This window comes from Cololabis saira, chromosome 18, assembly GCF_033807715.1.
Source record: "Cololabis saira isolate AMF1-May2022 chromosome 18, fColSai1.1, whole genome shotgun sequence".
NCBI classification, from domain to species: domain Eukaryota; kingdom Metazoa; phylum Chordata; class Actinopteri; order Beloniformes; family Belonidae; genus Cololabis; species Cololabis saira.
Window position 1 is genome coordinate 35,993,466 of NC_084604.1, and position 17,695 is coordinate 36,011,160.

At 43.6% G+C, this 17,695-nt stretch overlaps 1 protein-coding gene across 1 annotated transcript in view; it reads left to right on the forward strand.

The window, feature by feature from the left end:
- Positions 1-2,031: 2,031 nt before the first annotated feature.
- aig1 (androgen-induced 1 (H. sapiens)) overlaps positions 2,032-17,695 on the forward strand; it is a 30,021-nt gene continuing 14,357 nt past the window's right edge. The window contains exons 1-3 of the mRNA XM_061746452.1: positions 2,032-2,306; positions 9,504-9,659; positions 11,441-11,542. Coding sequence (XP_061602436.1) covers positions 2,166-2,306; positions 9,504-9,659; positions 11,441-11,542 — 399 coding nt within the window. The 5' untranslated portion in view covers positions 2,032-2,165. The remainder of the gene's footprint in view (positions 2,307-9,503; positions 9,660-11,440; positions 11,543-17,695) is intronic.

Genomic DNA, 17,695 nt, shown 5'->3' on the forward strand with positions numbered 1-17,695 from the left:
GTGAATGCACATATGAATAAACAGTGAATACACATATAGATGCTCATAACTGAACTGTGGATGAACTGCAGAGTGAAGGCGGAGTCCACACGTCTTTACACCGAGTTCTCGTGCAGAAGTGGCTGGTTACCGCCGGTTACCGCCGTGTGACATCATCACATGAAGAGTTGCCAGGCTACAAGCGCCGACGCCCCGAAGCGTTCACGGACGTCTCTGGAGGTTTCAAACATGTTCTTCTCATCCAAGAGATTTCTAGCTAACTCTCTTTTCTCATTTATTCATCAGGCGCAGATCTAATAACCGCCGGGAGCGTCTGGCACCTGATGACCTCTGTGTCGCCGCAGGAGGAAACACGTGTACGATGAAAGAACAGCGTGATGAAACCATTCTGAATGATCTAATATTTGGTTGGTGAGTAATTCTGCTGTAATTACTTCCATCTGAGAGCGTTTATATAACAGCTACATGTGGACTAATAAATTGTGGAAAAGAAAAACTATCTGAACCACAGCGACACGTGAGACTAACAGGTGAAGCACCCGGATGTTGGACGTGTCCCTCGGGACTGAAGACAACCCCCCTGGACGGGGACACAAGAGGACAAGCCTGCCGTTACTTCTGACCTAATTACAGATATCTGCAACGTCATTTCACCTAGTCAGAACTCTAATTCAAGATATCTGTAATTACATTTTGACTAGGCAGAATGGAAGTTAAAGATATCTCCAATTTGAGATATCTCTAATTAAAATTCATTCCTATAATCAAGTTATAGATATCTACAATTAAACTATGATTATCCGTAATTCCTGAGTGAGATATCTGCTGTACAACATCATTTTGACTAGTCATGATTCCAGTTCAAGATATCTACAACTTCGTTCTGACTAGTCAAAACTTAATTTAAGATTCTCGAGAAAAAAGTCGAAATGTCGAGATTAATGTTGAAATACAATTTCAAGAATGAAGTCGAAATTTCTCCTTTTTTCTCCACATTTCAACATTAATCTCGACATTTCGACTTTTTTCTCGACGTGCATAATGAAAAAAAAAATCTTCCTCCTCTAAAATATTATTTGTATTTTTCTCCTGCCTGGCCCTAATACTCTTCCGTACAAAAGTGACGTAATTTGTCCTAGGAAGAATGCAATTGTAGATATCTGAAATCCTCTTTTTTTTTTAAATGTATTAACATACAGTGCAAACAGTCAGTTACAATGTCAGTTACAATGATATGTATCTAGGTGTGTGTGTGTGTGTGCATGTGTGCGTGCGTGTAAATAAGATGATGAAAGTAGATAAATAAATTAAGAATATTAATTCGAGAATAAATAAGTAAACAAATAAATAATTATCATATAGAGTGGCACGATATAATTTAAATATAGCATAATAATATAGTAATATCCTAATATAACATAATAATTTTTATAATATTATAACATATAACAAAATTATATCACCATACTATAATATATAACTATATAATAATACTATAGTTTAACATCCCATGAGATTTCATAACTTAATATAATAATACACTATGAAACAGTATATCATGATAATGCCAGAAATAATTATTAGAGTTAGAATTGGTAATTTATGTATTGCAATGAGGGGTGAGGTCAGACCGGGGCGTCAGGGAAGCGAGCAGGAGGGGGCCCCCCCCACGATCAGGGGCCCCCACCAGCAGGAGGCCCCCACCAGACTCCAGTTGCCCGACCGGGAGCCCCAGCCCCCTATTCCCTTTCCTTTGCCTCCCCTCCTGATTAATTTTGTTTAATTCTGTCTGATGTGGTTTAGAGTCAGGGCTCAGGGGGGATCGCATCTTGGACCGCAACCCGACCCAGAGGAGGCTGCCGGCCCGTTGTGGATCTGACCTGAAATGCTCTTTTTGACCAGGAAGAATTGAATTGCCATAGACAGACTGGAGATAAGAAAAAAGGAGGATGTTTGAATCTCCGTGCTGTACAGTAGGCTGTCACGTGACCACGCTCGCCCCGCCCCCCCGCCGTGACGTCACCGCGTCATCATAACACGGAAGCAGCGCCGCGCAGGGGGGAGACGGACAGGCCAGGGGGGGACGCGAGGACGGAGACACGAGCACAGGTGGACACAGGTGGACTCAGGTGGACCCAGGTGCAGAAGAGACAGGTGAAGAGACCATGGCGCTGATCCCGTCGCAGGTGCTGCGCATCGCCATCCTGCTGTCCTACTTCTCCATCCTCTGCCACTACAAGGCGCTGGACATGCCGGCGCACCAGACCTACGGGGGCAGCTGGAAGTTCCTGACCTTCATCGACCTGGTGAGGCCGGGACCGTGGAGGGGTGGGGGGGGGACCGAGCTGAACCGAGCCTGGACCCGCCTCTGTAAAGAGAGAGAGCTGCGGCTGCACCGGAACAGGACAGGTGTTCCGCTGCAGAATGTTACCCTCGCGGTTACGCCCCCCGCGGGAGCGCGCAGGGGGCGCGCCTCCATCATCACAATGGGGTTTTTCTTTTGTTTTGTTTATGTTTTTTTTATTTATTTTTTTATTGAATATTACGGAAGAGTATTTTTTTTAAACTTTATTAAACACAAATAATGTACAGATCAATGCAGGGTGAAAAAGGTATAAAATTAGGAAATAATTACAGCAACAATGGTGAAGATAACAGATTCACACAAGAAACAAAAACAAAGGTTTCGTCCGAAATCCCATACTTCCACCCTAATGAGTAGCAAAAACAGTATGTGAGATTTTTTAGTGCGTCCGAAACATTAGTACACAATAGTATGTACTATTCCTACTCATTCCGGCAGTGCTTTAAGTGGGAAAAAATAAGTGCCGGTACTCTCCCCCTCCAGTCATACAAATATGGGATATATATATATATATATATATATATATATATATATATATATATATATATATATATATATATATATATATATATATATATATATATATATATATATATATATATATATATATATATATATATTAAACTCTCCCACTCTGTTAAAAACCTCCTGTGTTTACCTTCATATTTCCGTTTGGCCGTGTATTTTGTCGCTCCAAGTTATTTCCGTCACAACCATGAGCGCGCCCGTATAGCTCAACGGGATGAGCAGGCGACTTGCGTACAGCGAACGCGGGTTCGATTCCAGTTACGGCATATTTTGCACCCACTTCCTACAAGTCTGTCTTTAACTGCACCTATCAAATAAAGTTGCAAGAGCCGCATGACGCCGGCCAAAGAGCCGCATGCGGCTCGCGAGCCGCGGGTTGGCCAAGCGCGCCTTTACGTCTGTACGGCAAGCTTTGAGCATCAAAACACCTTAATCAACAAATCCAACCTGTAGACTTTGGGGAGATCGGGGGGAGTTACTGACTGATGGGGAATCTGGGAAGAACAGTACCGGTACGTGCCGCACACAGTAAATAATTTCCGGTACGCTGATGGGTAAAATTTAGAAGTGCCGGTACTGCGTACCGCTCCGTACCAGCCCACTTAAAGCACTGCATTCCGGAGAAATGTATTAGTGTGGATTGATGGACACTAGCTAAGCAGAAACTTCCCACAATGCAATGCAGCAGTGTTTGGTTGCTAAGTGATACGTATATGTCATAAGTATAATATAAAGTATAATAATATTATTGTATAATATTAATATTATAATATTCGTATTTAATAATATTATATAATGTCATCTTGTTTGGGCCAGAATAAACGGGAAAGAGCGGAGCGGTGCTGCTACTGCTGCTGTTACCATAGTAACAGCTGCTACTGCTGCTGTGAAATGTCACTTCCTCCCAACGGCAGGAAGTGACGCGTGCGCTCTTAATAGTACGTCCGAATTAATGCACACTACTGATATTTACTCAAAAGTGTGCCGAACTTAAGTATACTTTTTAGTATATACTGTTTAGTATGGCATTTCGGACGCACCGTAACAAAAAGCACAAGGACAGCAAGGTACAATAAAATCAAAAGAGCAAGGACTGAGTTATGGATGAGTGCAGTTTCTTGGCAACCCTATTCATATAATCAATCTTTTTCATAGATTTAAAGTAGTTGGTAAAAAAAAGGAAAAATATAGTAAAGGAGGGAGTATTTCCACTCCACTTACAAGTGTGAATATGATATTTACCCAAAATAATCACCAGGTTGATAATGTTTGAATATTTATCCAAGTTATCCATATAATAAATAACATAATTGTAAGTAAAAACAGGAATTTCATCAATTACGACCAATTATGGATGTCAGACGAAAAGGACTTTGTAAAAGAGAAATTGAAAAAAAGATGTTCAATGGTCTCAGAAGAACAAAATATGCAAGGATCAACTTCCAATTTAAACCGTCTGTGAAACAAATCATTAACAGGATAAATAGCTGATGCTATTTTAAAGTGGGTTTCCTTGACTTTAAGGGCAATTGGTAACAATACGTAAAAAAGAGAAGGAACGTTTTCTTAAGTGGATTTCTATATTATCGCAGACATAGCAAGAGTTAAAATCTCATCAGTATTCTTTTAGAGCAGTGATTTGGGGGCTCCAAAGACTGAATGTGGTGATAGATTTATAGTTACAAAGGTGGAGTTGAATTGGTATTTTTTTATCGTCATTCTTATCGTTATCGGGATAAATGCCAGAAATTATCGTGATACATTTTTTAGTCCATACCGCCCATCCCTAGTACTAGGCTACAAGGTGGTGCTACAAGGTGGTGCTACAAGGTGGTGCTACAAGGTGGCGCTACAAGGTAACGCTACAAGGCTACAAGGTGGTGCTACAAGGTGGTGCTACAAGGTGGTGCTACAAGGTGGCGCTACAAGGTAACGCTACAAGGCTACAAGGTGGTGCTACAAGGCGGTGCTATTAAGCTACAAGGTGGTGCTACAAGGTGGTGCTACAAGGTGGTGCTACAAGGTGGTGCTACAAGGTGGTGCTACAAGGCGGCGCTACAAGGCGGCGCTACAAGGTGGTGCTACAAGGTGGTGCTACAAGGTGGTGCTACAAGGTAACGCTACAAGGCTACAAGGTGGTGCTACAAGGCGGCGCTACAAGGTAACGCTACAAGGTGGTGCTACAAGGCGGCGCTACAAGGTGGCGCTACAAGGTGGTGCTACAAGGTGGTGCTACAAGGTGGTGCTACAAGGTGGTGCTACAAGGTGGTGCTACAAGGCGGCGCTACAAGGTAACGCTACAAGGTGGTGCTACAAGGCGGCGCTACAAGGTGGCGCTACAAGGTGGTGCTACTAGGCGGCGCTACAAGGCTACAAGGCGGTGCTACAAGGCGGTGCTACAAGGTGGCGCTACAAGGTGGCGCTACAAGGCTACAAGGCGGCGCTACAAGGCGGTGCTACAAGGCTACAAGGTGGTGCTATTAGGCAGTACTAGGTAGGAATGGGCGATATTTTACCATTTACGATATTTCGTCAAAAAAATTCCCCACGGTAAGAATTTGTCATCTCGCGGTAAAAATGATAAATTGATAAATAAACGTTGATGACGTTTTTGTGTAAAGCCGGATTTATGGTTCTGCGTTAAATCGACGCACAACGTACGGGAAGGAAGGAAGGAAGGAAGGAAGAAAGGAAGAAAGAAAGAAAGAAAGAAAGAAAGAAAGAAAGAAAGAAAGAAAGAAAGAAAGAAAGAAAGAAAGAAAGAAAGAAAGAAAGAAAGAAAGAAAGATAGATAGATAGATAGATAGATAGATAAATTCCCGTTGATGCGTGTTTGTGTAACAAACATGGCGGATCTTAGTCATTCCAGTTTTGCAGTACAGGTGTAACTCATTTAATTAGTTTTTATTAATTGAATTTAATTGGTGTAGTTTAGTATTTAGTATCTTTTAGAGCAGTGATTTGGCTCCAAAGACTGAATGTGGTGATAGATTTATAGTTACAAAGATGGAGTTGAATTGGTATTTTTTTATCGTCATTCTTATCGTTATCGGGATAAATGCCAGAAATTATCGTGATACATTTTTTAGTCCATACCGCCCATCCCTAGTACTAGGCTACAAGGTGGTGCTACAAGGTGCTACAAGGCTACAAGGTGGCACTACAAGGTGGCACTACAAGGTGGCGCTACAAGGCGGTGCTATAAGGTGGTGCTACAAGGTGGTGCTACAAGGTGGCGCTACAAGGTGGCGCTACAAGGTGGCGCTACAAGGTGGCGCTACAAGGTGGCACTACAAGGTGGCACTACAAGGTGGCACTACAAGGTGGCGCTACAAGGTGGCGCTACAAGGTGGTGCTACAAGGTGGTGCTACAAGGTGGTGCTACAAGGTGGCGCTACAAGGTAACGCTACAAGGCTACAAGGTGGCACTACAAGGTGGCACTACAAGGTGGCGCTACAAGGCGGTGCTATAAGGTGGTGCTACAAGGTGGTGCTACAAGGTGGCGCTACAAGGTGGCGCTACAAGGTGGCGCTACAAGGTGGCGCTACAAGGTGGCACTACAAGGTGGCACTACAAGGTGGCACTACAAGGTGGCGCTACAAGGTGGCGCTACAAGGTGGTGCTACAAGGTGGTGCTACAAGGTGGTGCTACAAGGCGGCGCTACAAGGTAATGCTACAAGGTGGTGCTACAAGGTGGCGCTACAAGGTGGTGCTACAAGGTAACGCTACAAGGCTACAAGGTGGTGCTACAAGGCGGCGCTATTAGGCTACAAGGTGGTGCTACAAGGTGGTGCTACAAGGTGGCGCTACAAGGTGGCGCTACAAGGTGGCGCTACAAGGTGGCGCTACAAGGTGGCGCTACAAGGTGGCGCTACAAGGTGGTGCTACAAGGTGGCGCTACAAGGTGGTGCTACAAGGTAACGCTACAAGGCTACAAGGTGGTGCTACAAGGCGGCGCTACAAGGTAATGCTACAAGGTGGTGCTACAAGGTGGCGCTACAAGGTGGTGCTACAAGGTGGTGCTACAAGGTAACGCTACAAGGCTACAAGGTGGTGCTACAAGGCGGCGCTACAAGGCTACAAGGTGGCGCTACAAGGCGGTGCTACAAGGTTACAAGGTGGTGCTATTAGGCAGTACTAGGTAGGAATGGGCGATATTTTACCATTTACGATATTCCGTCAAAAAAATTCCCCACGGTAAGAATTTGTCATCTCGCGGTAAAAATGATAAATTGATAAATAAACGTTGATGACGTTTTTGTGTAAAGCCGGATTTATGGTTCTGCGTTAAATCGACGCACAACGTACGTGAAGGAAGGAAGGAAGGAAGGAAGAAAGGAAGGAAGAAAGAAAGAAAGAAAGAAAGAAAGAAAGAAAGAAAGAAAGAAAGAAAGAAAGAAAGAAAGAAAGAAAGAAAGAAAGAAAGAAAGAAAGAAAGAAAGAAAGAAAGAAAGAAAGAAAGAAAGAAGGATAAATTCCCGTTGATACGTGTTTGTGTAACAAACATGGCGGATCTGAGTCATTCCAGTTTTGCAGTACAGGTGTAACTCATTTAATTAGTTTTTATTAATTCAATTTAATTGGTGTAGTTTAGTATTTAGTATCTTTTAGAGCAGTGATTTGGCTCCAAAGACTGAATGTGGTGATAGATTTATAGTTACAAAGATGGAGTTGAATTAGTATTTTTTTATCGTCATTTTTATCGTTATCGGGATAAATGCCAGAAATTATCGTGATACATTTTTTAGTCCATACCGCCCATCCCTAGTACTAGGCTACAAGGTGGTGCTACAAGGTGCTACAAGGCTACAAGGTGGCACTACAAGGTGGTGCTACAAGGCGGTCTGGAACGGCTCTAGAAAGACCTGCTTCGAGTGTTTTACTGTTGTTCTTTTTATAAGTGGAGTTAAAGCATTTTATAAAAAGCAGAGTTGTGTGTGTGTGTGTGTGTGTGTGTGTGTGTGTGTGTGTGTGTGTGTGTGTGTGTGTGTGTGTGTGTGTGTGTGTGTGTGTGTGTGTGTGTGTGTGTGTGTGTGTGTGTGTTTATGCGAGTATGAGAAAAAGCTGTGTCATATTTTCCACATTAGACCTCCTGCTCTGGTTAACGGTGCTGTTAAAGACCCGAACGCAGCACAAGCCAGGAAACACACACACACACACACACACACACACACACACACACACACACACACACACACACACACACACACACACACACACACACACACACACACACACACACACACACACAACAACACTCGGCGCTGCAACATCTGGATGGTAATCCAGGGTGTGAAAGTGTGTGTGTCTCGTGAGAAACATGAAATCCTCTGCCGTGTTTTCCTGCTGATGTCCTGCGGGCCTCGGCGCTAGCGCCGTCCCCATAGAGGAGCATGGGCCTCGTAGCGGGCGAGCTAACTCAGATGCTTCACATTTCCCAACCCCGCATGAATGTGCGTCTGTCCTCACCCTGAGCGGACGGACACCCGACTCTCCCGGAGGGAGAGCGGGATGGAGCCCCCACCCCGGGGTCTCTGGCAGCGAAGGTCAAATCCATCACGACCAACGTGAATTATTGACCGCAGGGTTTGGTTACAGACGGAGCTGAGGCATCGAGCTGTCGCCACCGGCCACTCAGTCCGCCAGCTCTCCTCTGAAGACGGTGTGACTTGGAACGGACGAGTTTTAGCGTTTAGCTGTGCTCTCAGTTAATAAAGACACAGGTGGGAGGATACAGGGGGTCGTGGTTGTTAGTTTCTTTCAGTGGTTAAACTTAAACTTTCTTAGGTGCAGAGATTACGTGATCATTTCCCCCCTTTTTTTTCTTATAATATTATGTATGTATGTATATATGTGTGTGTGTGTGTGTGTGTGTGTGTATATATATATATATATATATATATATATATATATATATATATATATATATATATATATACATACATACATACAGGACTGTCTCAGAAAATTAGAATATTGTGATTTTCTGTAATGCAATTACAAAAACAAAAATGTCATACATTCTGGATTCATTACAAATCAACTTAAATATTGCAAGCCTTTTATTATTTTAATATTGCTGATCATGGTTTACAGCTTAAGAAAACTCAAATATCCTATCTAAAAAAAATTGAATATTCTGGGAATCTTAATCTTAAACTGTAAGCCATAATCAGCTATATTAAAATAATAAAAGGCTTGCAATATTTCAGTTGATTTGTAATGAATCCACAATGTATGACATTTTAGTTTTTTTAATATCATTACAGAAAATCAAATCAGTCCTGTATAATATATTTGTGTGTGTATGTGTGTATGTAAATATGTGTGTGTATATACATGTATGTGTGTGTGTGTGTTGCCCTGTGTTGTTCATGTATTGTTAAAATAATTGTACATGTTGTGTGTGTTTTTATATATATATATATATATACATATACACACACTCATACAATTGTATTTCTAGATGACGTCACATCTGTTGATGTTTCATAGGCTTCTCCCCGGGAACACCCTGAGCGAACGCGGTGTTTGAACTCCTCCCCCCATACTGACCTGGAGTAGTAATCAGAGTACTTTTGTCCGCCCCCCCCCCGTGGTCTCTCCAGGTGATCCAGGCCGTGTTCTTCGGCCTGTGCGTCCTCATCGACGTGTCCAGCCTGCTGACCAAGGGGGGCGACAGCCGCGAGCAGGAGCGGCAGCTGAGGAAGCTGATCGCCCTCCGGGACTGGATGATGGCCGTGCTGGCGTTCCCCGTGGGGGCGGTGAGGACACACACACACACACACACACACACACACACACACACACACACACACACACACACACACACACACACACACACACACACACACACACACACACACACACACACACACACACACACACAGATGCACACATGATGGCCGTGCTGGCCTTCCCCGTGGGGGCGGTGAGGACACACACACACATACAGATACACACACACACACAGAGATACACACACACACACACATACAGATACACACACAGATACACACACACACACACACACACACACACATACAGATACACACACACAGAGATACACACACACACACACACATACAGATACACACACACTCACACACACACACACACACACACACACACACACACATACAGATACACACACACTCACTCACACACACACACACACACACACACACACACACACACACACACATACAGATACACACACACACACACATACAGATACACACACACACACACATACAGATACACACACACACACACACACACACACACACACACATACAGATACACACACACACACACACACACACACACACACACACACACACACATACAGATACACACACACACACACATACAGATACACACACACACACACATACAGATACACACACACACACACACACACACACACACACACATACAGATACACACACACACACACACACACATACAGATACACACACACACACAGAGATACACACACACACACACATACAGATACACACACAGATACACACACACACACACACACACACACATACAGATACACACACACAGAGATACACACACACACACACACATACAGATACACACACACTCACACACACACACACACACACACACACACACACATACAGATACACACACACTCACTCACACACACACACACACACACACACACACACACACACACACACACACATACAGATACACACACACACACACATACAGATACACACACACACACATACAGATACACACACACACACACACACACACACACACACACATACAGATACACACACACACACACACACACACACACACACACACACACACACACACACACACACACACACACACACACACACACACACACACATACAGATACACACATACAGATACACACACACACACACACACACACACACACACACACACACACATACAGATACACACACACACACACACACATACAGATACACACACACACACACATACAGATACACACACACACACACACACACACACACACACACACACACACACACACATACAGATACACACACACACACACATACAGATACACACACACACACATACAGATACACACACACACACACACACACACACACACACACACACATACAGATACACACACACACACACACACACACACACACACACACACACACACACACACACACACACACACACACACACACATACAGATACACACATACAGATACACACACACACACACACACACACACACACACACACACACACACACATACAGATACACACACACACACACACACATACAGATACACACACACACACACATACAGATACACACACACACACACACACACACACACACACACACACACACACACACACACTAGGGTCTGGATCTGGACCCTAGTGGTCTGTAGAGGACCTGCAGGTCTGGATCTGGACCCTAGTGGTCTGTAGAGGACCTGCAGGTCCTCAGTCCCACTAACGTGTCTCTCTCTGTCTCCAGTTCGTGGTCTTCACCTTCTGGTCCCTCTACCTGTACGACCGGGAGCTGGTTTACCCCAAACTGCTGGACAACTTCATCCCCCAGTGGCTCAACCACGGCATGGTAGGTCCTGGTCTCCGTCCGGTCCGGGTCTCTGTCCGGGTCCCGGTCTACAGGTGTCCTGGTCTCCGTCCGGGACCAGAACACCTGTCCACCTTTAGACAGGTGTTCAGCGGCCTCATTTATAAAGCTCGCTTGCGCACAAAATGCCACTAAATGTTAGATCTGCTCAGACCCTAGTGGTTTTTAAGTCTTCTTTGAAAACGTTTTTCTTTGGCTTTTAGTGTGTGACAAATTAGTTCCCTACATCTGTGAGAAGTGATTGTGCACTTTATGTGTCTGTTCTTTGTTGTCTATTCTCTATTTTTTATTACTATTTTATTGATCATTTTAGTATGTTAGTGATTTTATTGTTTCTACACTGTGTACTGTGTTTTTCTTTTGGTATTGTTTTATTTTCTTGTATGCTGTACAGCACTTTGGTCGACCTCGGTCGTTTTTAAATGAGCTTTATAAATAAAATTGACATTGACATTGACAAAACAGGGCCGAAATAAGCCTAAATTATGGTTCCATGTTAAAACGACGCGCACCTACGCCGTAGGCTCTGCGTTGGTGTAACGCGGAACCATAAATCAGCCTTAAAGGAGCTTGAGGCAGGATTTATGAAAAAAAATTCGTATACATTTTAAGTTTTCTAGTAATGTCAGATGAAGCGTTCCAAACCAAAAAGAATGATTCCTCTAGTGTATCTCTCCGTTGCCTTGAACAGGCTGTGTGCTGCAAAATGTGCTGCAATTCGGTCCCGAATTTCCCGCGCTGTCCTGCGGATGTGACGTCACATGACGCTGCATGCACGTTCTCCCCGTTCTCCCGTGCCGGCTTCACTGTTGGCTGCAGTACCCCCAACGGCCGTCGAAGGTGGCGCTAATGAGTCATTTTTTAAAGGAGCCTCATGCTCTTTTAAAGGTTTCACGCGCGCACGTAAAACTCATTATATATATATATATATATATATATAAAAATCTGTGTCCCTGTAGGGGTTCCGTACCTCCCGGCCTCCACCTTCAAATCACACCTTTTGTTTCTGCACCATCTGTCACCAACGGCGTGCTGCCACTCACTCGCTTTATTTTATACTATTTATATACTTTTCCTACTTTTACTGTGACCACCAAATAATGTGGTTTTCCTGCCTCCACCTCATCCACAACATCTCCATCTCAGTCTCAGTGAAATTCAGTGGCACGGTGGCTCGACACGTCTCATTCATCCTGACGCGCAAACAGACGGCAGGAAGCCGCTGCGCATGCTCAGCAGGCTCATTCATATGCAAATACAGTCATCAAGTAGTTTGCATTGCCCATTTATGGTATGAAGTGGGCGTGTAGAGGGCGGGATATGAGGCGGATCCAGCTGCGCAACCTTCCAGCTGGACTGTGATCTATAAAGCGAACATTGTGTGCAAGTGTGCGTGCACACGTGTTTTATAAATCCGGATTTTTTTTTGCGCCCGCCATTTTCGGCTTTTGGGTTTACGTGCACTTTTAGTATGAATCCTACACACTCTTTTATAAATGAGGCCCCTGGTCCTCATGTCCACCTGTAGACAGGTGTCCTGGTCCTCCAGATTTACGATGGTTCCGAAGGTTCAGGCTGGTTTTTAAAACAAGCACCGGAGATAATCTGGATGAAAAAACCAGTGGAGCAGCTTCCGCCTGCCAGAACCAGAACCAGAACCAGAAGCAGAACCGGGGGTGAAATGGTGAGATGAGGTCAACACTTGTTCGGCTGAAAGAAAGAAAGAAAGAAAGAAATACACACACACACCCTCCTGAGTGTGTGTGTGTCTGTCGATAAATCCTCTCGCACTCAAGAAGGTGATGTAATTAGTCTGGTTGCTATGGCGCTTTTGCCAATTACCAAAACAATCAGAGCAACAGCAGTGTGTGTGTGTGCATGTGCACGCATGTGTGTGTGTGTCTGTGTGTGTGTGAGATACAGAATAAAAGAACGTGTAAGTGTTTTTCTGTGTCTGTGTGTGCATGTGTGCATGTCTGTGTGTGTGAGACAGAATAAAAGAACATGTAAGTGTTTTTGTGTGTGTGTGTGTGTGTGTGTGTGTGTGTGTGTGTGTGTGTGTGTGTGTGTGTGTGTGTGTGTGTGTGTGTGTGTGTGTGTGTGTGTGTGTGTGTGTGTGTGTGTGTGTGTGTGTGTGTGTGTGTGTGTGTGTGTCTCTTTGTGCGTGTCGGCCCGGTCTGGTTGTAAATATTTTGTGATATTCCATGGTATCGCCGTTGTTTGTTTACGCCGGTCGCCGTGGCGACGGGGGAGGGAGGAGTCGGCTGATGCGGCTCCGGGGAGGAAAGAGGAGACTAAATAATCCCGTAATGTGTCCAACACCCCTGTTTCTCCCATGATTGAGGGGGAACATGTGGACAGGGAGGGGGGGGTCTGTTGCTAACGGGTAAATACACCAGTGCAGGGGGGGGGGCTTCGTCTGGCCTCCCGAACCCGGGGCAGAACCAAAGCAGGTCGGTTCCCGCTCATCTTCATGATGAAATAAACATTGAACAGAACTGGTTCTGGTCTCCACCAGGTCTGGGGATCCATTCAAATGCCAAGAATCGATTCAATTACCATTCTTAAGATTCAGAATCGATTATCACCATTTGTTTCGATCCGATTCGATCCAATATTGCTTTGGGTTTTTGATTGATTTTGATTTTTTACATGTAAAAGACAACAATTAAAAGAGAATAATAAGAATATCTTAATTACATGTGCAAAAAGGAGTAGGAAGAAGTGTAAACTTATTTAATTCTATCCCCATTCACTAATCATTTATTAACAAGTATTTATAATAACTAACTATACAATAATTATACTCACACACGTACCCATACATACATACATACATACATACATACATACATACATACATACATACATACATACATACATACATACATACATACATGCATACATGCATACATGCATGCATGCATGCATGCATGCATGCATGCATGCATGCATGCATGCATACATGCATACATGCATGTATGCATGTATGCATGTATGCATGCATGTATGCATGTATGCATGCATGCATGCATGCATACATGCATGCATACATGCATACATGCATACATGCATGCATGCATGCATGCATACTAGGGGTGTCACGGTACACACAAGTCACGGTTCGGTACGTACCTCGGTACAGGGGTCACGGTTCGGTACGGGTTCAGTACGGGTTCGGTACAACGGGAAAAAAAATACAAAAAGTCCCAAATGTATAAGACGAGTTTTTTCTTCCTTTATTTTGATCATAGCATTTGAAAGTTAAAGTTTGTTCAATTGGCTACAAAACTAAAAAGCATCTCTTATTAAAATGTAAAATAAATAGAATAAAACATTTAACTTGTGCATTAGTGTTTTTAATTTTACCACGGACTGGTTTATGTGAGTGCGGGATGGGACATTGTAACGAGGCTCGTGCACTTGTAATAAATACTTGAACCCGGCCTTCTCTACTGCTGCATATGGGCAGAGCCGTCTGGGGGCGGAGCATTCTCCATGGGCCCTTATGATAGTCATTTTAACGTTCAACAACATCATCCTACCATCAAACTACATTTATTCTCACTTTTATTGAGCCAAGCATATAGGCCTATGCTGCAGAAAGCAGAGTAAAGTCACACACACACACACACACACACACACACACACACACACACACACACACACACACACACACACACACACACACACACACAGGCCTGACAGCTGTCAATCACACGGCGCTGAAAACTCTGATAGTCACAGACCGACTCAGTTCCATCTTTGATTCAGCTTAAATACAAAAAAAACATAACTGGTCTAAAATGACACAATCTATCTAGATAGATATAGACACAGCGGTCTATAACATAATTTCTGAGCTCTATAATAGAGAATAGACTCGGCGGTCTAGTTGACAACAACACAAGCTCATTACAGGCAGCTGGTCAAGACACATTCTGATAAAGACATTATTTAAGAAGGTTACACTGACTCACCAATGGCAGTCGCCTCTTCCATAACCCAAAATAATCCAGGTAACGTGGAAAACAGGGTAACATTCAAAACTTTGTACAAATTTAGTCCTCTTTTAAACTTTAGCGCTAATCTCCTTCACGGCAAATTTGCTGTGACTGTTAAGGCGGATTTATGGTACCGCGTTACACCAACGCAGCGCCTACGGCGAAGGTTGCGCGTCGCCGCATAACCTTGCCGTAGACTGCGCCGTACCCTACGGCGTATGCTCTGCGTCGATTTAACGCAGAACCATAAATCAGTCTTTACAACCATCCCGCTTTGGCTGGCGGCCCCGGTGCGTTCAGGACAGTTGTAAATTAAGAATTAGAACATTTTATCGTTATTATAGCCTACAATTTATGATGATATATGAATTGCACATATATTTATTGATATGCACAGACTAGCACACATTTAGGTCTGTAATGGAACGTGACTGTTGATATTTATAAGGGGGAAAAAAAACGATGATTGATTTTTTTTTTTTTTTTTTTTTTTTTTTAACTCAGTTAGACGTATTCGCCGTATGACTGCGTGAACCGAACCGTGACCCCCGTACCGTGACGGGACGGGACGAATACAAATACCGTTACACCCCTAATGCATACATACATACATACATACATACATACATACACATAGTTGAATATTTCTATATATTTGTACACACATGCCCATATAAATATTTATATAAATATAGTTATTTTACACATGACTATCTCTATATTAACTCCATCTGCTCTATATCTATATATATCTACATACACACATATACACATTAGTGTTATTAAAATTGTGTTTTGAGCTGTTGCCTGAATTATATGACTGTAAAATAAATTGCAACAGCTCATGCAGTAAACAAATACTTTTAGCTTGTCTAATCTATTCTGTCACCAGACACACAGCTTCTCATGAAGCACCAGGCATTTTTCAGGTATTTCGTCACAAACTTTGTCCGATAACAGAGAAACCAAAAAAGCTACAGTAACTAAAGATAATATGAACTTCATTGAACTAATGTAACATTTAGAAATTTAAGCTGAAATATCCAGCATTTTTCTCTAAAGAAAAGTTCATTTAGTTCAGGAGTTTTCAAAACCAGCGCTTTGTTAACGCTGCAGCTTCTCTTCAACGCTGTGTTCATTGTTTTATAGTTTCACACTACTGATGTGTGGATCTGGACCCTAGTGGCCCGTAGGAACTTACTTAAGATATGGGGAACTGGCGACGCAGGCGGTGAGGTGGTGAAATGAAGCCAGATTCATGTCATACTCTTAATGTCATCACATATCAGACTTATAATAAAATAGCGCTGATCGTGTCCCTCTGTGTGTGAAACACAGCATCAGTCAGGACTCTGCTGCTGCTGCAGCCGCGGTGCAGGACACGCAGGGAACCTCCTCATCACCCACCCGTACAGTGACTGAGGACAGAACAAATGAGTGCCGGGCCACTCTACGGAGCCCCTAAAGGGACTCAGATTTTTTTTTTTTTTTTTTATATATAATGAGTGTTACGCGTGCGTGAAACCTAAATTATGGCTCCGCGTTAAAACAACGCAGAGCCTACGCCATATTGTACGCGGCGACGCGCACCTACGCCGTTGGTGTGACGCGGAACCATAAATCAGCCTTAAAGATTTCACCCGCGCACATAAAACTCATTATATACATATTAAAAAATCTGTGTCCCTTTAGGGGCTCCGTACCTCTTGGCCTCCACCTTCAAATCGCAGCGCACTTTTTTTTTCTGCACCATCTGGCCGTGGCACTCACGGGGTTTAGTGCAGCAACGACGTGCTGCCACTCACTCGCTTTCTTTTTGTTAGTGATGCCACTACTGTCACCACCAAATATTGTTGTTTTCCTGTCCTCCACCTCATCCACAACATCTCAACATCGCGCAAACAGACTGCAGGTGGCGCTGCGCATGCTCAGCAGGCTCATTCATATGCAAATACAGTCATGAACTACTTTGCATTGCCCATATATGGTAAAAAGTGGGCGTGTAGAGGGCGGGATATGAGGTGAATTCACCTGCGCAACCTTCCAGCTGGAATGTGATTTATAAAGAGAACATTGCGTGCGAGTGTGCGTGCACACGTGTTTTATAAATCCAGATTTTTTTTTGCGCCCG